Source organism: Siphateles boraxobius, unplaced genomic scaffold (genome assembly GCF_051911475.1).
Source record: "Siphateles boraxobius isolate OS27281-9 unplaced genomic scaffold, OSU_SipBor_1 61, whole genome shotgun sequence".
Classification (NCBI taxonomy): Eukaryota; Metazoa; Chordata; class Actinopteri; order Cypriniformes; family Leuciscidae; genus Siphateles; species Siphateles boraxobius.
In genome coordinates, this window is record NW_027509188.1 from 3558394 (window position 1) to 3585235 (window position 26842).

Here is a 26842-nt window from a genome sequence, read left to right on the forward strand (position 1 = left end):
GTGTAATTGTACATGAATTGTTTTGAGTTTCTAAGCAAAAAAGAAAAGAAAAAAACGCCTATTGCCACACCTGCTTTTTTGCTGTATATAGTTTGATTTTATCTCAATTTTACCTTTTTTATGTTGTATTTGCCCTATTTGGGAACCCTCATACTCTGAGAATGCAAGGCCTTAAATATAGCTCTCTGTATAATTGTGTGCATAAACTGTTTTAAAAAGTGGCAAAGCTAGAAAGAAAAAAAAAAGCCTATGGCTACACCTGCTTTTTTTTTGTAAATCTTTTTTTTTTGTATATAGCTTGATTATATCTGAATTGTTCCTGTATATGTTGTCATGTACAACTTGTGTTTATATTTTAAACCTTTTAAAATGCTTCATTGAGCATGTTTGTGTTTTTTGTAGTAAAAAAACTATAATTTTTCAATTCGGATTTTGTGTTTTTTGTGTGATTTTGGGTCCAGTATGTTGATACAGTACATCAAAGTGAAAAACTAATTATCTGGTCATATAGGTGATGTTGTGCTGAAAAAAATGATACCCAATATTGGTATGGTAAACATTTGTTTATGTCGCAAAATAAAAAAAATAAAAAGTACTCAAAAACAGCCAAAATATCCCAAGACTCCGAAGGGTTAATCATTTTGTCATCAATAGCGCTGAGGTCTATGGAAATAAATTCACGGTCTACAATGTGCATAACATAAAACACCTCCATGAAGATGTTGCACATTTTGATTGTTCATTAAATGAAATATCTGCGTTCCCTTTTGAGAACCATCTGAAAACCATCAAGAAGCTTGTCAAGACCAGCCATAACCCTTTGGTGCAAGTGGCAAAGCGTATGGCAGAGAAGGAGCGTGCACAAAAAAATACGAAACAGAAGCAAACTCGCCTGCAGGTAGTGTCAGGAAAGCAGAGGGACAGCTGCTTTTTGCTCCAAGATGGCAGCGTAGCTTTTGTAACTGAAAAAAAACAGATGGCAAATTGGTTTGCAGTGTCATCCCAGAACACCAAACCTCCAACCTATTTGAAAAGCCTTGCCAGTCGAAACTCCTGGACATTGCTTTTGTTGGCAGTACCAGCACAGCTAAAACACAGCTACTACAAATACAGGACTTCAAAACAAAAGTTGTATGTCTACCACATCATGGAGGATATGCCATCTTCCCGTTGTTGCATAATGTAGTTTGAAAAACGAAGTTTTTTTTTTTTTTTTTAAGTTGCCCTTTTGTAGTTTCAGACATGGTTTTTGCAAGGGCTGTTTGGATTGAGGGTGACAAACATTTTGAGGGTGTAGTCCCAAAAAACTGGATTCTTCAAAGTGAAAAACTTGTGAGATGGCCAAAGACCCAGGTGCAGTCAGCACATAAAAAAAAGTTAAACCCCATGGAGGACTGGCTCACTTTCCAGCTGGTGAAAATAAAAATGACATCAGGTAAATACACATAGCCTACTAAATTTGGTGTTATTAATTCCCTGTGTTAGTTGCATAGGTTACTTTTACATTTCTATTTAACTTAACTTTATTTTGTAGAAAACGAGAAAGACTGTGAGCTTTATGACTACACGTCATCAGCCCAAACTGACCATGAAAATATCACCACTATGCCATATAAAAAGAGAGTTGTTAAAAAGAGGAAACATGAAGATTATATGGAATGTAAGTGCATAATTGTTCTCCAAAATATTTATACATACAGGGCTCGACATTGCCGCTTGTCTGCTTGTCTGGGACAAGTGGATTTTTTGAAGGGGCAAGTGAAAGATAATTTTACATGCCCGACCAGACAAGTAGCCTGATAAAAAAACTTAAGTGAAAAAAAAAAAACTATGATCAATCATTTTCAAAAATAAATACAAAACCTGTCCTAATTTAAAGAAAAAAGCTGTCCAATATTTGGTGATAATCAGGGGCGTCACTAGGATTTTCATTTTAGGGGGGCTAAGCCCCCAATATGATTTTTTTTTTTTAAATAAAAAAATGTAACACTTTAGTTTAGGATCTAAAGATCACTATTAACCATTTTCATTACGATGCAAAGGCACGGTTTTATAATAACTGTGGTCCCTAATGTGAGGTAGGGCAAATAAGGGGGTTCGGGGTCTCCCCAAGAAAATTTTGATTTCTCATTTCTACATATGTGCATTTTAAGATGTTCTGAAGGCCAAAAAACTTGGATAGTGGGCAGCTGATTATTTTTCTCTCCTCATCAGCATCACACTCTTTTTCTCTTTGTTTTTATCTTGCCCTGTCTCTTCCCCTCCTAAAGCTGAGCTTTGACTGATATAGGCTTTTCATTTTTGTCTGTCAGTGAAGAAAGTAAACATAGGGTCAATTGATAGGTTGATTTTGCCTATGAATCATTTTCTCAGACGCGTTTATTTTCTGAAAGCTACTAAAGGTAATTAAGTTTATTAAATGCATTCACAATATGTAGGCTACACATTTATTATTGATCTTATGCCTAATACAGGGCCGTAAGACAGGGCTTTAGTCACAGAGGTCCTAAATTTGAGGTTGGTAGGGGGTTCAAATTTTTTATTTCTCTGATATGTGCATTTCAAGACGTTTGAAGACCAAAAAAGGATAAGAAATAGCTTTAAAACCATGTCAGTGGGCAGATTATTTGACAATACCTGCTCTCTTCTCATCTCCATCACTCTTTCTTTTTTGCTCAGTCTCTTCGTCCCTTTCTCTTCCCCTCCTAAAGCTGAGCTTTTTTAATTTACTAAAGGCTACAATTTGTATTATATCCTCAATATGTACACATTCATTATTAATCTTGTGCCTAACATGATGAAAACGGCTTTGTTAATGTTTCTTGTAAACTAATTATTACATTACATTACAGCCTATTTTCAGTTAAAAATGGCGAAATTAGACAAAACTATATTAGTTTGCCTGATTATTTTTTGTCATTCGTTTAACATTTATGACCTAAAAAAAGTCAAATATGAAATGTTAAGTTTAGCTACTTACATCTTATCTCGCACTTGACCGTACGCGTCGAGTCGCACTGTTAAAATTCGCGCTCAGCAACGTCTGTGAACATAAAGCCTGCCTACTTTGATTTGATTGGTCATCTCAAATATTCTGACATTGACGAGCAGTGACAGACCAATGAGGCTCAGATGAACACACATGAACACACACACACACACACACACACACACCCTGTCCTCTGTTTCTGACGTGCTCTCTGTCGGCGCCGCTGCGGATTGAAGATGAAGAACGCGCTGAATCTATGGAGCGAATTATGTGCCAAAACCTCACACACACACAAAACGTGTTTTACTCACACCCAATGATTCACAAACAAACTCAATGTGGTTTGTAAATACAAAACATCACTCACCAACTAATGCATATTGTTCTGCAAATAAAAAACGTACCTATCAAACAAATACAGTATGTTTTACATATACATAGAAACGTATTTCTTCAATGACAAAAATATCCTCCAAGTACAAACTAAAATCTTTCAAGTACAAAGCAAAATTCTACAAGTACGAAACAAAAACCTTCAAGTACAAAGCAAAATTCTACAAGTGTGAAACAAAAACCTTCAAGTACAAAGCAAAATTCTACAACTACGAAAAACTGTCACGTGACTTTTGGCACTATTTTTCCGCGTCCAGGCCAGGCAGATTTTCTCACAAATATATCCACGCGGATTTTCTCACAAATGTAGTTGAGCAACTTCCTCTTCCAAAACAGTAGATGGCGCACGGGATTAATTTAGCGCTAGTCCTCCGGGGAGAAGCAGTGATTGTTTGAAACGCGTTCGTGCTTCCCTTTGCCACAGCGGTGAAAATGAGCGGTGAACAACAGGTGAGTTTCTGTCTTACAGTATCTATAATTTACCTTTTGAGGTTTTCACAATGCCAACCCGAATTGAATATATATATATAAAAAATAATTTAAAGATATTATTGTAACTGATCTGTGCAAAATCAGTAGGCCTAGTGACAAACATGGCTGAAAACATTTAAGCTAGGGAGGTTTTTCTCCATAAAAATGGATCCATACATCATGATCCCTTATATCCACTTAGAATCACGGGGATATAAAAATTATGTACTTTTATATTTTTTGTATATTCGATTATGAAATTATTGTTGCAGAGAACATTTTAAATAATGCAGGGGTATATCAATATTTCGTGTCACAATATTTTACAATACAAAAATGCAACAATATTGTGGATAGCAGCAATATGAAGTAAAGATATATAATACATTTAAAATCTTTTAAATAAAGGTAGGCTACTGTATGTAGACAGCAACAGATTGCAAGCAAATTTCTGTATTTTAGCTAAGCAGAATGATGAATATTTATGTTCTCATCACTTTCCCTGTGAATGAGGGAAGGACCGACCAAGTACAGCCTAAGTTCACCTCTAATGTAATATCAAATATAGCACTTTATAGCAGTATTAATGATTTGCCATATGTGCTAAAAGTAATAATATCAAAATACCATTTTTAACTCTTATTTTGGATTTTTTCAAAGTATTGTCAGTGTATAGTACTGTATTGCAAGATCAGTATTGTGTACTGTTACAGTACATGCCTGGAATAATCACTTTATTATTATTTAAATTATTTTGTCTTTCTTTTTTATTAACAGCCAGAGTATGCACTCATTGAAAGTGCAGCAAGAAACTTGCTGTCACTCATAACGGCAACAGCTGGTCAGGAACAGGTCCAGGGTCAGAGCCAATCCCGAGGTCTGACTCTAAATCCGTGTGGCAGTCAAAATCCGGGATTGAGGCAGCCCAGCGTTCATCAAGAGATGACTAGGTTACATATAATTAAATTATATTATTGTGTTTGCATACAAATACAAGTTTTTTAAATCCTGAAAATATTGCATATTTTTCTTTGAAAACTTTCAACAGGTCCTTTCCTAGTATGTTTAGAAAAGAAAGAACCAGTGGCAAACGCAAATTTCCTACTCCAGTGACAAAAGCTGTTGTAGCCCCCACAAAGCATACTAGTCTGCAGTTTTACTTACTCCCAGCAGCAACAGATAGGACCCCACAAGGATCTCAAGAACTTAAATTGTTAATGGCAGGGTTAGGTAAACGGCATATTTCTTTACCTGATAACAGCAACCATGCAGAGGTGAGCATTTTTAAATACAGTATTTGTAAGCAGGAACAATGTATTTGATGTGTGGATTAATTAAATTTTGTTTCTGTAGATTACAGCATCTCTGGCAGTTGAGTATCATAAATTGAAGAACTTAATGGGTGGATGGCTTTTATACAAGGCGTCAGGTCAGTAGTTATAATCTATTATCCCTTGTTTAACTCTTTGATGTATCTTATATATCTCCATTGTTTGTATAATTTTTTTTAGCCTGTACTACTGCTGCTAGCTTAGTGCATGCATTAAAATACATAGACAATGCACATTATTCCAAATGTCACTCATTTATTGAAGGTGGAAGTGGCCAGAGGAAATTGACCGTGATCCCACCAGAATCAGAGGGATACACAGCAAAGCTACTTAAGAGCTCATCTAATAATGGGAGGCATATGCTTTTCATTATTCCACTTCAGGATGAAATCGATATTTCACCTCTTCCTTTTGATGCCCCAGAGTTCAGCAAAATGCCAAAATCACAGTGCAAGACATGTGGTGAAACTTTGCCATTACAAGCTCTGGCTTTGCATGTAGAGTCGTGTAGCAAGCCAGACAGTGACCAAGTAAGTTTGAAATGTTCATTAAACTGTTTTGAACTTGCATTGTTTTTGTTATTATTATTATTATTATTATTATAAAAAATATACGCTTTGATTTTTTATTTTTTTTTATTTTTTTATTTTCTGTTTAGGAGGCAGAAGAAGAATCAAGTGATTGCTTAGAAGCAAGTACTCAGGAAGTCTGTAAGTTGTAACGATCACATTTAGTACTTCATTATAATGCATTGATTAACACCAACTTTAAAGTAGTTATTCTTATTTTAACTATGTTTTTTTATGTTTTGGTTGTGTGCTTCTGTTGAGTTGACCCTTGAACAGTTTGTTTGTTTTTATTTTAGCCTCCCCTGAAACATCTATTAATAGTGATCCCACCAATAAAGAAGACCAATCCGCCACAAGTAAAAGGTGCCCAATATGCCAAGTTATGTTCCCTCCTGGTTATATTGAGATTCATGCCAGTGCTTGTGGAGAAAGGTTTGTACTGGAGCACAAAGAGTTTGCTAACATTCAACCAATATTGATTAGTGTTATTTCCGAATTGGATGTTTTTATGCTGGTATACATTCTGCATTTGGATATTTATTTATTTATAAATGTATTGTGTTACTGGCAGTTATGGCCTAATGGTTAGAGAGTCGTACTTGTAACCTGAGGGGCGCAGGTTCGAGACTCAGTAGCAGCAGAAAATGTAGGTGGGGGTGGGGAGTGAATGAACCGCGCTCTCCTCCAATCTCATTACCCACAACTGGTAAACCCAAACGTAAGCAAGGCACCTAAGCCCCAATCACTTCCTGGGCTCCACTGCCTACTCCTCTGGGTCTGTGTTCACAGTGTGTGTTTAATACTCACTGCTGTGTGTGTGCACATGAATGGGTGAAATGCAGAGCACACATTCCGAATACGGGACACCATACTTTGCTACACGTCACATCACTCTTTCATTTTCATGTTATTTAGATGGTAAAATTAGTATCTTATCCAAAAACATGCTTCCACTAATGTATTTTTGTTTTACAAAATATGAATTGCTTTTGTCTTTCAGCCAGTGTCCTGTTTGGGATTTGTCAGACATTGAGACAGTGGATGTTGACACTGCGGAAGAGGCTGGCCCATCAGGCATAGCTTCCCAGATTACATCCAACCAAAATCTACCATCTACTTCGTCAGCATCACTGTCTGATTTTACTGATGAAGCAAATGGTTTGTAGCATATTACATAAAATGTTATTTCTCCATTATCTTCATAATGTTATCATACAGGCAATCCGTGAAATCTTGAAATCTTATGCTGGAAAGCTAAAGGTCAAATGGTCTTGTGATTTTCATTACAATCCTTCCCTAACTTTTTAAAACCACTATTTATTTATTTTTGTAGATTGGAAAACTGTACCAGGCCTCATTAAGGCAGCCGAATTGTACAGGCAATCTGTAATCCAAGTGCATGCATCTGAGAAACCTCTTTATATGCATCTTGACCTTACAAGCAGCATCTCAGACCAAGAAGGCTCTCTCATTGCTTTTTACAAAGCATCTAATGCCAAATGGGAGTGTCCTTTGAAAACCAGGCTTGAAGGTGGTTTCCTAAATTGTTGATGTATTTTGTGCAAACAATAGCTGAAGCAAATAACAACATTTACACTTTTTTTTTTTTATTTCCTAGGGGATCCTGCTGTTGGAGAGGGTGTAAACCGTTTTTTATTTTCAATGGTTACACAAAAATTGAAATGTGGTTTTCACCTCAACTTTGGTATGCACTTATTTCATCAATTTCTGAATCTGGAGTGACTAACTTTTGTCTCCTTCAGTGTCTGACAACAAAATATCTTTTTTTCTTGTTTTTCAGGAAATGCTCATATTTCAAGAATTTTTGACGGAGAGCCAGATCATCTTGTTCCATCTTCATCGGCTCATCTAGTTGATAGTGACCTGTTTCTGATGGCTGGTAGAATGATCGGTCACTGCTTTCTTCATGGAGGGCCACCATTGTCAGGACTTAGCCCTGCTGTCGTACATGTAATTTCCGGCGGCAGTGCTGAAACAGCTGTTGTACAGATTTCAGACTGTCCAGATTTTGATTTACGTCAGAAAATTATGCTGGTATATATTCTGCATTTGGATATTTATTTATTGATATATTTATTGTGTTACTGTTGTTGTGCAGCAAAGATTACAAATTTTGAGCACTTGCTTTTTTAATAGTAAATATAAATTAAAGCATTTTATTAAAACATTTGTGACTTTCAGCTTGAAGGAGAATCTGAACTAACACCTGACGAGAAGGAGAGTGTTAATGATTTGTGCTTTTCGTGGGACCTTCCCCCAGTGAACAATGCTAATCGACGATGGCTTTATGAGAGACTTCTACATCATGCGGTAGTATGCATTTTAACACAGGTGGAACATTTTTTACTTTAAACCCGTTCTGTAATGTTATTTAATTTTTTGTTTTGTTTTTCCTTACTAGGTTATCGGACGAACTATGAGGCAAATCAAGCAACTCCGAAAAGGACTTAAGGAGACCATGCTGTGGCCACTACTTTGTCAGCGTTCGGATGTGCTTCCAGTCATTTTCCCACGAGAGAAAAATGATGTGTTGACCCCAGTGGTACGTAATTTTGGTAATAATCTCAGAGAAGCTGAAATCTGAATGAAATGGAATTAGTCATCTCCAAATAATACTCCAATTGGCTTGATTATCGTGTGTGATTCTTGAAATGTGTATTTGATTATAATTGACAGTGATTTTTGTAATTTTTATCTGTAGTGTGTCATAAACCGTATCAGCTGGCCTTCCATGGTGGAAAATCATGAAGACAACGATGACGAATGCTCTTTGGAGGATAAGAGCCGGATTGCTGGCTACCTTCGTCAGTTCATTGAAAGTGGTAGAGTATTAATTTTAATTCAGAGTGTGTATGTATGATATGTGTGTGTGTGTGTGTATATATATATATATATATATATATATATATATATATATATATATATATATACAGACTGACATGCACAAGATTTTTGCACAGTAGTGTGTGTGTATATATATATACACACACACACATACATACACATACATATAAATGTGACACTATAGATGTGATTCATCGTTTTGACAGTGCACACATATATTAATATATATATTGTAACATATTTAGATGCATGATAAAAATACATCAGCCAATATGCTATTAATGGAAATAAATAGAAACATTTGGATATCCTTATTTTATGTTTATTTTTTAAAATTGTCACTAATATATTCACAGCCTCCAGTCATGAGCTGAAGGCCCTCATTAAGTTCTGGGTCGGTTGGGAGGTTCCCACTACTTCCCTCAAACTGGAGGTATCCAACTGTAACCTACCTAAGGCATCCACATGCTTTGAGACCCTACGGCTTCCATCACGATATCTTGATTACACAGCATTCAAGAAAGAATTACTTGCCTGCATCAGTACTGTGGATACAGGATTTGGGCTGGTGTAATTATGGTTCTTTAACAGTACTAGGCCTATTTCTTGTTTTATTAACCATCAATATCCATTAATTCTATCTAACCATGTTCATGGATAGTGAGGTGGAATTGTTTATATGTATTATTTTTATTGTATTTTTTTTACATGTGCAGTCACAGACACTTTTCTTTTTTTTTTACTTGATTTATTTGAAAAAATAAAAGCACTACAGAGGTTGAAATTAATTACCAAACTGTTCTTCACCGTTTATGCAGTGATATGTTATACAACCTGTTCATATAACATAACTGTAGTTTTTGTATTTTTACATACAGTAAATTACATACATTTACTTTTCTTTTTGTTTACTTAAAGTTCAACATGGACAAGAGGTTGAAAAGAAAAACAATAAAACTGTTCTTCACTGTTTGCCCAGTATGTGCTGTATGTAGTGAGTGGTTGCCAGATAGATATCTGTGCCATATGATGTTGAGGGTCCCATGGGATCAATGGCTGCCTGAAGTCTTGCTAGCTCTTCTTGGCTCAACAGGCTGTCAGCTGTGGGAACAATGACTCCATGTTGTGAATCATAAGGCAGGCCACAATCTTCCCAGTCAAGGTGTTGAAGGTACAGTTCCTAAAACGGATTAATCAGTATTTTATTTATAAATAAATTTATATCAGCAAATAATATAACATAGAATATCTAAATATCTGAATAACATTAGCTGGGTCAGCAAGGTCAAATTTCCGTCTTCTACAAAGCTAGAATAGCTTACACTTTCTAATGTTGTTGCAGCGATTTGTTTGATGCCATTTTGTTACCTCAGTGTTTTCAAACTCTGGCTCTGCCACCGCATGCTGAATGGTTCCCATCTCCCAGAGCTGATTGGGTGTCATGTTCCCCTCGGTTCGAATTGGGTGGTTATCCCATCCATTATGAAATGCGTCCAGGCTAGCTTGTATTCTGGGCAAGAACACATAATGGCAACTAAAAAGATGCATGTTGTTAGATAGGTCAAAGAACCCATCATCTTCCAGTGAGTGCAGCACACTGTAGTATATGGTGGTTACAGCACACCACACGTCTCTCCACAGCCTCTCAATCCTGAAAAAGTGATATTTTATAAATAATTATTGTCAATGTATAATTTTATTTAAATGAAGTTAGTCTCATTCCAAACATATTGTTTCATGTAGATACATCATTACTTTTATCTAAGAAAGCAATGGCAAATAATTAACAGCACAGGTTTTAGAGTGCCACTACCATTTTTTTAAGTGATTAACAGATAGTGAAAAAAGTACAATTATACTTTTACTAGTCTCATTAGAATTATGTTTTTAAGACCGTAATCTAATGTCAGGAAACGTGATACATCTGCCATTTAAAAGCAATTAATCTTTAAACAAAATGTATCCTATAGACAACCAAAGTCCTACAAACATCTAAAGCAACAAAAAAAGACCATAGCAATACATTTGAAGAGAAGAGGAAAAACTACCTGCCTCTGATTGTGGACACTCTTTCCAGCAATAAAGCTGGACCTTCCTGTGCCCCGTACGGTGAACATCAGGCGTGCTATGTCGACATTCTCTACGCCATGGTCACCTCTTACTCTAAAGAATAATTGATTAACAGTAATCATGCTAAACATAAATATAAGAAGTGAATACATGCAGCATTTACAACAATTTCCTGTCAAAGCCTTTTTTTATGTCACTTCATATAAAAATAGTCAAGATAGTTAACCCAAAAATGATATTTCATCATTTACTCACCATTATGTTGTTAAATAACCTGTTTACATTGTTTATATTCCACAGAAGAAAGTAAGTCATACAGTTTAGAAAGACATGAGGGTCAGTAAATGATGAATAAATGATCATTTGTGGGTGAACTAACCCTTTAACATCATACATGCAGCATGTGAAATTTCAGCTCAATACAGTTTAATGTTAACCGAAAGACTAAACACACACTCATACAGTACACACATGTGAGTGTTCCTCTGCATTTAAACTTTACATTTTCCACTTGAAATGTATATATGTATATATATATATATATATATATATATATATATATATATATATATATATATATATATATATATATATATATGGAAAATGTAAAGTTTTGTAAGACTGGAAAACTGGTTGAAGCTGGAAATTAAAATTTGACTTCCTCCCCTCTTAACCCTGAGACACAAGTCTCACCTCATCTACATTCCCTCTCTCGCAGTAACAGCTAAAACTCACATAAGAATATATATATATGGTTTAATGTGAATGATTATCATTTGAGTATTATGTTTAGTATCATTTAAACTATCGCAGGGTGACTGGTACAGATGTCTCATTTCTAAATAAGTAAAACAAAAGGAAATAAGGTTTTTAGAAGTTTAGAGAAACTGACACACAAAGGAAGACAGGCAAATGGTCTCTCCTACCCCCATCAAAAAAGGTGTAACCTGAATGCAAATTACCATTGTTAGCATGTTTTCATGTGAAGAGATTTTTAATGAACTGCACCAAGAAGTTCTAGGCCCTTTCTGTACTTCAGATGGCCCATTAGGTTGAGAGTCGCAGAGACTCCATCCTAATGTATTTCTTAAAATTTTGGGTTTGCGTCTCTTTATTCCAGAACATTTGATGTTTTGTATTGATCATCTTTAAACTGATTATGAAATTGGCATGATACATTTACCTGACATAATAAAAATTGTAAACATTTGATTTTATCCTAACGGTCTTTGTTATTATTTTCATTAAAGAGTTCAAAAGAATAAACAAACATTCGCTAACGTTTAATGATGCACGGATATCATTAAAAACATTTTAATTGATGGAGTCAGATAAAATAACGAGTTAATACATGAGAAAATGCATTGGATTTCATCAAAATCCCTTTACCATGAGAAAAGACGGAACACGTGTGAGACCTTCGCCGCTGATTGAATACCGCCATTGGTTCGATTTAGCGCACCTTACAGTTTAAATGCAGAGGAACACTATATATGTATATATGTGTGTGGGCATTTCCTATTTAGATGTTGCTGCAAATATTATTGTTTTAGTTGTTTATTAAAATACCTCAGTGGAAATCCATAATGTTCAATGGACTGCTGGAAGAAAGCCAAGGCTGTAGATGACAGATTGTTATTTGCGGCACCTAGGTACATGATCTATCGGGGAAAAAAGCAGGATATAAAATGAGTTAAAAATGTTTGGTCAAGCTGACCTTGTGTTATATTGTGTTTTATAAGATATTATTACCTTTCTGGAAAATCCATCAATGCCACCAAAGATGACTATATTGTACCTAGGTATTCAATAGACAACTCATTTTAGAATTAAGCATTTTTTTAAAACAACCAAATCACCTACATTGAAAAGTTTGAGATAGATTGATTGATACAGACAAAAAGATATAGAGACAGATAGACACTCACTCACCGGATCAGTTTGTGGTTGGTATCAATGTGTACAAGTGCTTTTGGTCCAGGAACAGAGTATTTGCGCCGCACAACACACCCTAGCATGTTCAAACGGGAAAGGATACCCATGGTGTCAACACGATGCATTGAGGCCTTAACTCTCTCCCACTGAACCCGATGTCCTCTCGCTTGCAAACTCCCCTTAACAAGCCGATAACCTGCATGTGGCATGCTTTCTTTGATTTCACCAACAAGGTTATCAAGTTCTGAGTCTGATAAAGTGCTGTAAAGACCTCTAACAGTGATGTTTAAATCTGCCATTCGTCTGTACACTGTCCGCCTAGACACTCCGAGAAGACTGGCAATGCATGACACAGTGAGACCTTGATGGAGTAGATGCAGCAGGTAATCATGCGACACATCAAAGCGTGGACGTCCAGCTGCTCCATGAGTGACTTGAATTAACACTTCCACGACTTGATTTGATTTTTCCTCAGTTACTAATCTGTACAGTTCTGTGAGACCATCCACAATACTCTCAGGAAGATAAATCTGATCAGAAAATGCACTGAACAACACCATCTCCTGTGTGCATACGAACTGTAAATAGTCTAGGTCCAGAGGATGCCGATTGAGAATGTGCTGAAGTCGAGATTGAAGCCGCTCCATCATTATGCGAACCACCTGGGACATCAATGGACAGACACAGACAGATAGTTATTGATTTGAACTGCAATATACTAAAAATTAATAAAAACTTGTAAATGGTTTATACAAAATGTAATCTGGAATACAAGACTGTAATGTTCTAGAAAGGGTGGTACACTACAGTGGTACTTGAGTACCATTAGAAACCTGAAATGGAATAAGCAAAAAACATAACACATGATATATTTCACTCATAGCTACCCGTCCACTGACAACCTTTTTTTTTTTGTCTACTTTTTGAAAGGGTCTCAGCCCACTCATTTATTTATTTGGAATTCAGTGAGCTTAAATGTTAATGTAATAAAATAATTAATGAACGAAACAAAAAATATACAATTGTTTCTTAACTTGCCGGTGACGTATGTAGTGCCCAAATTATTATTTTGGACAGAAAAATTAAACCATCCTTTCAATTAAATTTATTGTTCTCATACATTTATGGAGAACGAAAGAAATAGACTCGTTCAGTGTAGACATATTAATTTAGTCATTTTGCACGAGTCTGATGTAGAAAAAAAAATGTAAAAAGCAACATGATGGCAGAGCTTTCAGCTTATAGATTCCCCTATCCTAGAGAAAGTACTAATGTGGATTTCTGTCTAGATATGTAATAAACATTTGGCAAAGAAAACCTCAAAAGGTAAATTATAGATACTGTAAGACAGAAACTCACCTGTTGTTCACCGCTCATTTTCACCGCTGTGGCAAAGGGAAGCACGAACGCGTTTCAAACAATCACTGCTTCTCCCGGGAGGACTAGCGCTAAATTAATCCCGTGCGCCATCTACTGTTTTGGAAGAGGAAGTTGCTCAACTACATTTGTGAGAAAATCCGCGTGGATATATTTGTGAGAAAATCTGCCTGGCCTGGACGCGGAAAAATAGTGCCAAAAGTCACGTGACAGTTTTTCGTAGTTGTAGAATTTTGCTTTGTACTTGAAGGTTTTTGTTTCACACTTGTAGAATTTTGCTTTGTACTTGAAGGTTTTTGTTTCGTACTTGTAGAATTTTGCTTTGTACTTGAAGGTTTTTAGTTTGTACTTGGAGGATATTTTTGTCATTGAAGAAATACGTTTCTATGTATATGTAAAACATACTGTATTTGTTTGATAGGTACGTTTTTTATTTGCAGAACAATATGCATTAGTTGGTGAGTGATGTTTTGTATTTACAAACCACATTGAGTTTGTTAGTGAATCATTGGGTGTGAGTAAAACACGTTTTGTGTGTGTGAGGTTTTGGCACATAATTCGCTCCATATGAATCTGATTATAACAAGACTGAAGCGAACACGAATTTGTGTAGCCTACATTAATCTCACATTTTTAGGGGGGCTAGGCAGAAGTTTAGGGGGGCTGAAGCCCCCCTAAAAAGGGCCTAGTGACGCACGCCCCTGGTGATAATAGTAGGCTATAACAAGAGATTTAAGCACCTTTTTGCAGGCGGGAACGTGTTGGGTTAACATGCTGTGGTAAAGTTTTTATATTTATTAGGGCTGTCAAATGATTAATCGTGATTAATCATATCCAAAATAAAAGTTTTTTTTACATAATGTATGTGGGTGCACTGTGTATAATTATTTTATATATATAAAACACATACATGCTTGTATATATTTAAGAAATATTCTCATGTATATACTGTATACAGATTTATATATAATTTATATTATATATAAATATAAATATTTTATATATAAATAATATTTTTTTCTTAAATATACATGCATGTGTGTGTATTTATATATATAAAATAATTATACACAGTGCACCCACATACATTATGTAAAAAAAACTTTTATTTTGGATGTGATTAATCATTTGACAGCCCTAATATTTATATATATTAACATATCACATATTATTAACATATGATAGGCTACAGTTAAGCAACATTACACGACCAAGTGCCGGTTTCCTGAATACCATCACGATTGAAAATGTGACTGATTTTCGTACAATAGTTCAATAAATAAGTAAGCCTACTTACTTTTTTTGACGCAATATTGACTGATTTTGTTCTATTTCAGTCTCGAAAAAGTTCCACACAAAGACCACAGCAGAATTAAACCACATGGCACAGCAACACTCAACCAGAGTTTAATATTACTTAATGATTCAGCGTTTGGAACGAATCGATTGAGTCAAAGATTCAATCACCTATTCATAAACAATTGCCTCAATCTCTCATGAATCAGCCGTTTGAACGAATTGTTTGAATCAAATGACTCACTCATTAAGACGGACACTCACCGCCAACAATTGGCGGTTTAGTTTCATGTTTAAAGATATCATTACCCCTCCCCCTACCAGCATTTCTTAATTTGATTGGAAACAGCCATAGTGTCTTAATATGCTAATTTAGTTTATTGATCAAAATTAAAAGAATTTGACATGAAAGATGAAGCATATATCTGACAACATTAGGGGGAAAATGATAATTTTAAAGGGGAAAAAAATGTCCTTGGGGACAATAGCATAAATGTAGATTTAAATAGGCTATGTCACAGCTGATAGAACACTGATGAGAATATAGCTACAGAATAAATTATATATTTTTTCCCAGACAAGCACGTCAAGGCTTAAAGTCGAGCCCTTCATTTTTTTTTACTTGCAAAAAAAAAAAGGCTTACTCATGTAACAATTGCAGGGTCAATTATCTCAGAAGATGATGTCTCAAAGGTCAAGAACAAGCCAAGTGAGGGCGAATACATTTCTCGAAACCAATTAGAAATATGGATTTTCTACGTTTTTTTGTGTGAAAAAATAACATGTTTATCCCAACATGTGGGCAGAGTGATGTATAAATACCCTTTTGACTGTTTTATATATAGATAAGAATTTGCAGGCATTTCCAAAGCCTCCCGAACTCCCGAAAAACCATGCCACTGCTACCATTGTCCACACCACTTCTGAAGGTAAATCAAGAGGGCTTAATCCAGTGGTCAACAGAAAATAGAGAACAGTATTGCTTATTGTATAGTGTAAATAATCACATTATTTAAGTCCTCTGTATAATATAAAAGTTAAAAAACAAGTAATTTCAAATCACATCATATTAAAAATGTCCTGTTTGATAGTTTTTTTCTTCTTGCAGAATTATCCATGGATCAGAATAACCAGTTGGCCTGGAGTAGACAGCTGGTAGATTCATCTTCAGAAGATGCTGAAATTGAAATTCCAGGTAATGTTAAGCTTTGTGTGTAACAATCATTACACTTTTGGATGGATCTGATGGGATAAACTATTATGTGAATTGTTTGTACTGTTAAACTTGAAGATACTCCAAGCCCAATAAGGGAGCGATCAAACTCCTCCAGTCGATCACACCATAGAAGGCAGTCCACTTCTAGACATGGTAAGATAATCAACTTGTTAGATAAAATTGTTGGCAAGAAACATTGGTACATAGTGTGTGTGTGTGTGTGTGTGTGTGTGTGTGTGTGTGTGTGTGTGTGTGTGTGTGTGTGTGTGTGTGTGTGTGTGTGTGTGTGTGTGTGTGTGTGTGTGTGTCTGTGTCTGTGTGTGTGTGTGTGTGTGTGTGTGTGTGTGTGTGTGTGTGTGTGTCTGTGTATGCAGACGGCACTGCATAAGAAAAGTATATGCGCCTACGTGTGGCAGATTGTCTTTATATCGGATCGAAATAGGTTTTATTTATTTATTTTAAATTTATTTTTATTTTACACTGCATTGAAACAGGAGGTTATAGCAACTCAGAATGTATTACCAAAACACAACATTCTTATTTCATCAAAATAAACAATTTACTGTCTTCCTGTAACACATTTCATGTTACAGTGCATTCCACCCCAATAAGGGAGCGATCAAACTCCTCCAGTCGATCACACCATAGAAGGCAGTCCACTTCTAGACATGGTAAGATAATCAACTTGTTAGATAAAATTGTTGGCAAGAAGTAACTTGTGTTGTAACCTTAACATGCTGTGTGTCTGTGTGTGGGGTGGGGAATGGGGGATGGGGGGTCTTTACAACCCTGAGTAGCCGGTGGGGACTTGGTCCCTAATAGGTCTAACCATGCCAAACAGGTCTCAGGAGAGGGGCCAGACGAAGAACAACACCCGGTCCTCCAGGTTGGGTAATGGACTTGAGGCCAAATACCCCACTCCGTAAAATAACACTAATTTACAGAAAGCGCAATTGCAAAAGTACATATACCATCATTAGACCCGACAGAATACTCTAGTCACTCAAGAAACACTATGACAGCTTCAGATGAAAGCCCTGCATGCTAATTGTGATTAGCTAAGTGGTTAGCTAAATCATGCTAAGAACATGTTAAGAACTCTAAAACTCCACAGTAACTGTGTGACAACTACCAACCACCTAGCAACATCATAGTGACCAGCCAGAACACCATAGTAACCTCCTAGCAACCACCCAGAATACATTAGCAACCGCCTAGCAACACCTTAGCAACCACCCCAAACACAGCACCCTAGCAACCACCCCATCGACTTACATTGAAAATAGATGAGAGCATCAGAGCAACAAAAAAAAAAAGTTTTTCTAGACGTGGTAACGTCTCTGGTTACTTGCGTAACCTATGTTCTCTGAATAGGGAACGAGACGCTGCGGAAAGCGCAGTGGGATATTCTCTGAATGTGCCGATTGTCTGAAGCCTTATAGAATCACGCCAATTCATTGGCTTATGGCGTCCGCGCGGTATGGCTCCGCCCCGACGCTCTTACGTCGCATCATTACATATTCGCGCGCGCGCCATCTGCTCCTCAGATTTCTCTGCCGAAAAGAAACTGTCAGCAGCGCGAGGAGCTTGGCCGCTAACGCAGCGTCTCGTTCCCTATTCAGAGAACATAGGTTACGCAAGTAACCAGAGACGTTCTCTTTCATAGGTTCACTCAACGCTGCGGAAAGCGCAGTGGGAACGGACTACCAAACTCGCCAAGCCAGAGCGCTTTTATAACTGGTAGATAAAAGAAACAACGACCGAAATGAGTTCAAACAGAAAGAACCTGGGAACCCGGGGTCATGTCAAGATCCAAGCTATAGAACCTTACAAAAGTGTGCGGAGAGGACCAGCCTGCCGCAACACAAATATCCCCCAAAAGTGCTCCTCTGAAAAGAGCTTGAGAAGATGCTACACTTCTGGTGGAATGTGCTTTAATGCTAAGAGGTGAAGGCAAGCCACGCACCTCGTAAGCCAACGAGATAGCCTCTGTGACCCAGTGAGAAATCCTCTGCTTTGATGCAGCAAGCCCACGGCGGCTAGCACCAAAGCAAACCAGAAGCTGGTTAGATTTCCTCCAACCGCCTGAGCGGTCTACATATATCTTAAGAGAACGAACTGGGCAGAGCAAGTTAAGCTTCCTATCTTCCTCAGACGAAAATGGAGGAGGGTGGAAAGCGTTAAGGTTAACTACCTGTGAGCGGAAAGTTGAGGAAAGAACCTTGGGGACATACCCTGGTCTCGGCCTCAAGGAAACTTTGACCAGGCCAGGGGCAAAGTCCAAGCAAGACTCGCTAACAGAAAGAGCTTGTAAATCTCCCACCCGCTTTAATGAGGACAAAGCTAACAAAAGAGAAACCTTGAGAGTCAGAATCCTCTCCGGAGCTGACTCCAAGGGCTCAAAGGGGGCTTTCGTCAAACCCTCTAAGACAACAGAAAGATCCCATGGGGGAACTCTAGGGGAGCGAGCCGGTTTCAGGCGCTTCACCCCACGCATGAAGGCAGAAACTAACCTTAATTTGCCCAGGGGAATCTCATCCGATTCCCTATGCGCTGCAATAGCCGCGACATAAACTCTGAGAGTGGTAGCGGCTGCTCCAGCAGCAAACTTCTCCTGCAGGAATTCCAGTACTGAACCAGCAGGGCAGTTAACTGGGCTCCTATCATGTGCTAAGCACCAAGTCTCAAACACCCTCCATTTGGAAGAATATAATCTCCTTGTAGAAGGGGCTCTAGCACTCGCAATGGTCTCCTGAACGTCAGTTGGGAGACCAGAGCTTAATGCCGACGGCCTCTGATCGGCCAAACGAACAGCTTCCACATGTCTGGGCGAGGATGCCATATCCTGCCCTGTAGCTGGGACAGAAGATCTTCCCTGACCGGGATCCTCCAGGGGGAAGATTCCAGTAGAGGAATTAGCTCCGAAAACCATGGCTGAGATGGCCAGAACGGAGCTACCAGGAGGAGGCGGACTCCGCTCTCTCTCACTCTGGCCAAGACCGCCTGGATCAGTTTGATGGGCGGGAAGGCATAGAGTTTCTGCGTTGGCCAAGGGTGAGCGAACGCATCTATCCCCAATGGGGCCGGGGGACTCAGGGAGAACCAAAGCGGGCATTGGGACGACTCTTGAGATGCAAAGAGGTCCACCTCCGCCTCTCCAAAAACCTCCCAGATCAGGGCCATCGTCTGGCGGTTCAACATCCATTCCCCCGATCTGAGTTTCTGTCTCGACAGAAAATCTGCCGCGAGGTTCAGAACCCCTGGGACATGAACCGCTCTTAGAGATAGGAATCTGCTCTGAGACCACAGGAGAAGGTGACGCGCATGCCTGTCTAGGGTGCGCGACCGAGAACCTCCCTGCCGGTTCACATGAGACACCACTGCCATGTTGTCTGTTCTGACAATGACATGGTGACCCTCCAGAAGAGGGAGGAAATGATGCAGAGCCAGAAAAACGGCTCTTAACTCCAGGCAATTTATGTGCCAAGAGAGAGCCTCTCCGGTCCAGACCCCACACGCTGGTCTGCCCTCGAAAACTGCTCCCCAGCCGGTGAGAGAGGCATCCGTCGTAATCATCTGGCGACGAGATACCGCACCCATGCTGATCCCTTTCCGAAGAAAAAGAGGGTCCCGCCAAACTGACAGGGCTCGAAAGCAACTGCGCGATACCTTCAGTAGGCGAAGGGTTGACCCGGAGGGTCGAACCCCTGAGAGTTTCACCCACCACATGAAGGGTCTCATGTGGAGTAGGCCCAGCGGTAGCACGGAGGAGGCCGCGGCCATAAGGCCCAGCATCCTGCGGCAGGTGCCCACAGACACATGATGGCCTAGCAAAAAACGAGCCAAGCATGTCATCAGGCTGGAAATCCGTGCAGGGGCCAAGCGGGCCTGCATGAGAACGGAATCCATGTGCACCCCCAAGAAAACGGTGCTTTGAGCCGGAGCAAGAACACTCTTCTCCGAGTTCAACCTCAAACCGAGAGACTGGATATGACTCAGAACGATGTCTCTGTGGTGGGCCACTAGGTTCCTGGACTGGGCTAAAATGAGCCAATCGTCTAGGTAATTTAGAACACGGATGCCCTGGAGCCGCAATGGGGCCAGAGCTGCATCCATGCACTTTGTAAATGTCCTCGGGGCCAGAGATAGGCCGAAGGGAAGGACCCTGTACTGGAACGCCCTTCCTCCAACGGCGAACCTGAGGAACTGCCTGTGTCGCTGAACAACCTGGATGTGAAAATAAGCATCCTTTAGGTCTATCGTCACGAACCAATCCCCTGGCCGAATCTGAGATATGATAGCTTTCAGCGTCAACATTTTGAATTTCCCTTTGTAAAGGGCGAAGTTCAGTCGGCGGAGGTCCAGTATGGGACGCAAACCGCCGCCCTTCTTCGGGACCAGGAAGTAACGGCTGTAAAAGCCCCGCTCGGTTTCCCCTGGAGTAATCTCCTCTATTGCTCCTTTGAGAAGGAGGGAAGAGATTTCCTGCTGAAGTACAGAAGCCTGAGTGGCGCTGTCTACTACAGTAGGAAACACCCCGTTGAAACAGGGGGGATTGCGGCAAAACTGAAGAGTGTAGCCGAACCGAATTGTGCGAAGAACCCAAGACGATACCCCTGGTAAGCGCTCCCACTCTGGAAGGAAATGTGATAGAGGAGGAGGGATGTTGTAATGCAGACGACATACCTGAGTGAGGGTGCCGTGCTGACGCTCCTGGAGTAAAGAGGTTGACTGTGCAGGAGGGCCATCGGCGTCCTGGCACGTGATGGGAGGCATCGATGCTGGGGTCATGGTGACCAGATCCGCCTGCTCCGGAGGAAAACGGAAAGTGCCTCCGAGGATGCGGCCGGTAGTTATAGAGAGTGTGGGGGGTGAGGGGAGAAAGCAGAAAGCGTCTCCTTCCTCCCGCACCAGACTGAGTAGAGAAGGTGAAATATCACCTGCACTTCGAGACACTCTGAGTGGCGAAGGTGACAGGGCAAGGAAAGGAGAGCTGGGAGGTGGGCAGAAACGCTTGTGCGGTCTGACCCAACCTTGAGGAAGCAGAGGAGCTCTCCTTTTTCTGACCGGAAGGTCAGGAACGGCTCTGGGCCGCCGGAGCAGTCGGTTTGTCGGACCGCCTCAACTGGAGGCGCTTGTGAGGCCGTTGACGGGGAAACGGGCGACCGCGGGCTCCCCAAACCGTGGTAGGTGGGAGATGCCCTGGTTCGCTTCTTCTGGAAGAGAAATCCGGTCTATGAGAGGGACGTTCTCTGGGTCGCACCGGGGCGGGAGCAGAAGGTTCCCTAGCCCTCCTGGGCATGAACTGTCTGAACGCGGCCGATTGGGATTTGGAGGAGCGGAATTTCTCAACCACTGTGTTGACCGCCTCACCAAACAACCCCGTTTGAGAAATGGGGGCGTCCAAGAGGAAAACCTTCTCTTTGTCACGGATCTCCGTGAGATTAAGCCACAAGTGGCGCTCCACCGCAACAGAACCAGCCATAGAGCGACCTATAGCGCGTGCGGTATGCTTGGTGGCTCTTAAGGCTAAATCCGTAGCCTTACGAAGCTCCTTGACCGCTTCAGGAGTCACGCCGTCGCCCTCGTCCATTTCCTTCAGGACGTCCGCCTGGTAGGCCTGGAGAATGGCCATAGTGTGCAGGGTCATGCCTGCCTGCCCAGCCGCCATGTAGGATTTCCCAATGAGAGAGGAAGTAGTCCTACATGCTTTAGAAGGGAGGAGGGGGCGCGATTTCCAGGACGGCGCAGACGACGGAGCAAGATGGTCGGCTAAAGTTTCCTCAATCGCCGGAATGGCTGAATAGCCCTGTTCCAAAGAGCCTACCAGGTTGGTGAAATAAGCAGCAGCCGCATTAGTGAGGCGCGAAGAAAAAGGCTGCTTCCAGGATCTGGAAATCTCATGATGCAGATCACTGAAAAATGGCAGCTTCCTCCGTTGAGGCCTAGAATTAGGGCCACTGAGAAGCCTTTCGTCGAGTTTCGACGACTGAGACTCACGTGGCTCGTCGGGCCAATCAATAGTGAGCTTCTCCGTAGCGCGCGAAAGCACGTCAACGAGCTCCGCATAGGCCGCAGTAGGCCGCGCTTCCTGGCCGCTCGGCGGGATAACCTCGTCGGCGAGAGTAGGCCCGAAATCCTCGGAGTCGGAAGCCTCGGTAAAAAGTATATCCTCCAGCCCGAAAGAAACCGCGTCGCGTGCTCCCGGGCTGGGGCGCAAATAATCATGTGAAAATTCGACTGGCATGCCTCGCGCGTGCCGAGGGGAGGGAGGGAGAGAAAGAGCGGGGCTCGTCTGCTCGAACTCCACATCCTCAAGCTCTACATCCGAACCCCATGTCGCGGATCCTCGAGAGGCCTCGGGAGCGCGACAGGGGGAGACGAATGATTCCCTCTCAAAGACCGCGAGCCGCGATTTAAGGGTTTTGAGCAACAAATTTTCACAGAATTTGCATTTAGACGATCCTATAACTGCCTCACGTGCATGTGAAAAACCCAAACACTTAACGCACTTACTGTGTGGGTCGTCGTTAGCGATGTAACGAGCACATGGCGGAGTACAGCGTCTGAAATCCATGGCAACTTCACCGTAAGGAGAAACAGAGTTCCGCTTGAACAGTCGCAGAAGCGCCGAGAATAATCCAGATGTATTTGTAGCTCAGAAAAATCACGAGCGAAGGGCAACGTGACCGCTTCGCTCTGAAGGTAGAGAAATCTGAGGAGCAGATGGCGCGCGCGCGAATATGTAATGATGCGACGTAAGAGCGTCGGGGCGGAGCCATATCGCGCGGACGCCATCAGCCAATGAATTGGCGTGATTCTATAAGGCTTCAGACAATCGGCACATTCAGAGAATATCCCACTGCGCTTTCCGCAGCGTTGAGTGAACCTATGAAAGAGAACTAGTTACATTACATTGTTGTGTAACTGATTTTGGGGGGTGGACAATTTCAAGTAGAACATGACCAAGTATAAAATTAGAATACAAATCAAAAGAAGTGCATCTGGTTAGTTTTTAGTTCCTGTCTTGAAAATACAATATATGAAGTGCAGCTATTTTTTTTCTTTCTCTTGGTATGAACTGAGCTTTAAATGTTTCTTTCAGAAACATCAAGGGCTCCAACTGGCCACAGCATGGATGTATTTCCAATGCCCACATCCAGTAAGTAATTACTTTGTCTTGTATATTTGTAGATAGGCATAAAGAATACTGTTTTTGTATTTATCTGCATATGACAATTTGAATTGGAATGGCAGCCTATTGTGATAATTAACAACAAAATTACAAGTACATTTATAGAATTACAGTTTTTACTATTTGTTGTGATGTGTACTCACAAGTGATTTCCCAATGTTTGATACCAATAATTCACATGTTTACTAGTCAAATTGCATTACTGATATCAAGATGAATCATTTTATCTAGTGAAATTTGAATTGATTATTGATTATATTTTGATAATTAATATTCTTGTCAAATGTTTTTAACATTTTAGAATTCCAGAAATGTGTCTTCAAAAAGCTTGTTGAGATAATGCAGGAGGTCAAGAGAATTGGATGTGCAGAACCTAATAATTCTGCATACCACATTAGAAAAATGGAGCTGATAGAGGAGCTAAATAACTTGGAGGAGAAGCTCCAAAATAATGAAGAGAGAGATGTTCTGGTAAAATATAATTATTTACCAGTTTGCTTATTCTTTTCTTCTTCTTCTTCTTCTTCAAAACATATAGCATAATGAACACTTATCACTTACTTTTACTGTATGTAATTTATTTAATCAGTCCAGGGCCGGGTTTCCCGATAACGATGTATCTTAGCTCTTAAGAGCGCTCTCTACGTGCAAGGTTACGAACGCTCGACGCAATTCCACGCGCGTTTCCCAAAACTGCACTTAACATGAACGCGCGAGAACGCTACTTAAGCGTCGCTGTCCATTCGCGAAGTGCTGAAATATAACCTTATATGGAATCGTATTCTGAACGTTTAACCTAATAATCGTGTTGTGGATTAGAAATCAATACAATATGGATATAAAGCACCTATACAGACTGACAAAATGGCTGAACAAAAACAAAAAAACAAGAGAAGATACCTTTCAAAAAGATAAAATTAATGTGCTTTTAGAGGAGATAGAGGGAAACAAAGATTTTATTTTTAACAGATTTAAAGGACACCGTACAAATAAGGAAAAACAAAACATCTGGAAGGACATTGTCACATTGCAAACTATCTGCTGTGTTCAAAGATCAGGGAAGGAGGTCCGCAAGAAATGCCCAATATGGTTTTCGTGCACGCCAGCAAGTCATTGACAGATTTTTTTGAACTCATCCCTATTTTGCCCGGTCTATTTCCCAGATTACTTATTTTATGATTTTTTGTTTTTTGTTCATTCGTTTAATTTAATAATAATAATAATACACAAACAAACATAAACAAAACACGAGTACAACAAAGTGTACAATAAAGTACAATCAAAACCTTATATTATAGGCCTACTTACGTTGCAGTGTAATCTGTTAAATCTAGATAAAAGTGTAATCTGCCGGTTGTCCTGCAGGTGAGCTCATAACTCTGTCTTCTTACGATGCACTTGGGGATTTACGATTACTCCAGAGCACTCGTAGTTCTACGAAGATTTTCAAGTGCTACTTAAGTTACGATGCTTTTGGGAAACAGACCATAATATTAAGATCAGTCGTACGATCGTTTTTACGATCAATTTAGGCTTACGATGCTTTTGGGAAACGCAGCCCTGGATTCTTTTTTTTTTTTTATTGCGGCCTAGACTCAATACTAGACTCCGACTGATTTTGCCGCAGCTTTTCTCAGAAATTGTTTTAATATTTGTTATTGTATTTTATTTACAGTGAAAACCCACAAATAATACTATTACATATTATATGTAATAAGTGTTAGTGACAGTTAGAGTACAATTACCTGTAAATATTATTGTACTAAATATTGTATTTAAATGTTTGTGTTCCTGGTTCCTCATGCAATGATGCCAATAATATAGAAATACTCATAATTCTACTTTACTGAAAATACAGAACTGTGTTTACTTTAACATTATTTACACACATTTGGACTTGTCCTAACCAATAAAATTAAGTTCAATTGATTAGGTTAATGCAAGGACTGAAAATGTTTGTTACCAATATTAGTATGATATTTTCTTTTTTTCCTCTTAGATTACCCAGTTAAGTAAAGTTGGAGGCAAAAATATCAGGGATTGCACAACAAAGATTCTGGACAGGTATGTACATTCAAATCACAAGCATTAATTTATTTCATCATAAAATATTTTATTTCTGATAATAAAAGAAAATGCCTGTTACCTTGACTCATCCCTTCTCACATCTTTTGCCAGCTTGCACCAAGAAGATGTAAGTAGAGGATGTGACTAATCATCTTTTCTCCATCTCTATTCCCCACCACTTTCTTCCCCCCTTTCTCTTTCAGACTGATGACCAACAATCTAATGTCACAGCTCAACATGAAGGGCCACGGCTCAAAAACAGCCTTTCAATCAACATCACTGTTCACCACTGTGATAGGTATATGATTTTGTTTTATGGAATTCAAAGTCCCACATCACAACATCATGATGTTACAGACCATTCATAATAGACAATGATCGGAGGAGAATTAGAACACAAAAATTATGGTTTGGTACCTCGGTTTTTGAAGTCACGCTTTGGTTTTGGTTTGGTAATAATAATATTATACAGTGTTGTGCAAGTTACTTCCAAACTGTAATACATTATATTGTTACTGTTATTTAAAAGTAATTCATTACCTTACAATATTACTGTCTCAGAATTTTAATGCGTTACATTACTCCTGTATTACTTTTGAGTTACTTTCACCAAAATAACTACAGAAGTAGAACTTAACATTCTAAAATGACTAGGGCTGTAACGATATGCGGTATGAAACCGAAATCGTGACACTCAGATCCACGAACCTGTAGAATCGCGACACACCCCTTCCAACTCCCAGCATATCCTTACCGTCCCGAAAGCATCTTTAGCCAACTATAGTCGCAAATTTATATATTTTAAAAATAATTTCCGCAGGTGCAGTGGTTAAAACATCACTGAAGTCTCATGCGAAAATGCGAACCGAACTGAAAGGCCTGTGTACCGTTGCCTCTCTAATTAATTCTTTTGAGTAACAAACTGAGCAGAACACAAATTATTTTTTTTGTTGTTGTCATCATTACAGATGCAATAAAAAAAATGGAATACCAAGGCCACTGATCATGAGATCTACAAAGCCGTGGGAGACCACCTTAAGCATGCCCCTGGACGATCTGGGGTGGGGG

The 26842-nt window shown here is 39.6% G+C and overlaps 2 protein-coding genes across 2 annotated transcripts; one reads left to right on the forward strand and one right to left on the reverse strand.

Annotated features, from left to right (window-relative positions):
* The first annotated feature begins 644 nt into the window (after window positions 1-644).
* Window positions 645-26842, forward strand: LOC143718621 (uncharacterized). The gene is made up of 11 exons (XM_077209642.1): window positions 645-1435; window positions 1535-1660; window positions 15958-16005; window positions 16405-16491; window positions 16588-16665; window positions 17106-17183; window positions 23618-23674; window positions 24009-24178; window positions 25707-25771; window positions 25978-26072; window positions 26743-26842. The coding sequence occupies exons 1-11, from the start codon at window positions 1243-1245 to the stop codon at window positions 26775-26777; spliced, it is 1032 nt and encodes a 343-aa protein (XP_077065757.1). The 5' UTR covers window positions 645-1242; the 3' UTR covers window positions 26778-26842.
* LOC143718604 (uncharacterized) lies at window positions 18987-23590 on the reverse strand. The gene is made up of 2 exons (XM_077209620.1): window positions 20023-23590; window positions 18987-19677 (listed from the first exon to the last, which is right to left on the reverse strand). Exons 1-2 carry the CDS (start codon window positions 21301-21303, stop codon window positions 19291-19293), a joined length of 1668 nt encoding a protein of 555 aa, XP_077065735.1. The 5' UTR covers window positions 21304-23590; the 3' UTR covers window positions 18987-19290.

What these genes read in the sequence shown, in the direction of transcription:
- LOC143718621 (XM_077209642.1), top strand. Translation starts at nt 1,243, where the DNA reads ATGGTTTTTGCAAGGGCTGTTTGGATTGAGGGTGACAAACATTTTGAG. An exon ending in GCAGTCCACTTCTAGACATG is followed by an intron (nt 16,666 to 17,105) that starts GTAAGATAATCA and finishes TTCATGTTACAG; the next exon opens with TGCATTCCACCCCAATAAGG. An exon ending in GCAGTCCACTTCTAGACATG is followed by an intron (nt 17,184 to 23,617) that starts GTAAGATAATCA and finishes TGTTTCTTTCAG; the next exon opens with AAACATCAAGGGCTCCAACT.
- LOC143718604 (XM_077209620.1), bottom strand. Translation starts at nt 21,303, where the DNA reads ATGACCCCAGCATCGATGCCTCCCATCACGTGCCAGGACGCCGATGGC. An exon ending in AGGGCAGACCAGCGTGTGGG is followed by an intron (nt 19,678 to 20,022) that starts GTCTGGACCGGA and finishes CTGATCTGGGAG; the next exon opens with GTTTTTGGAGAGGCGGAGGT.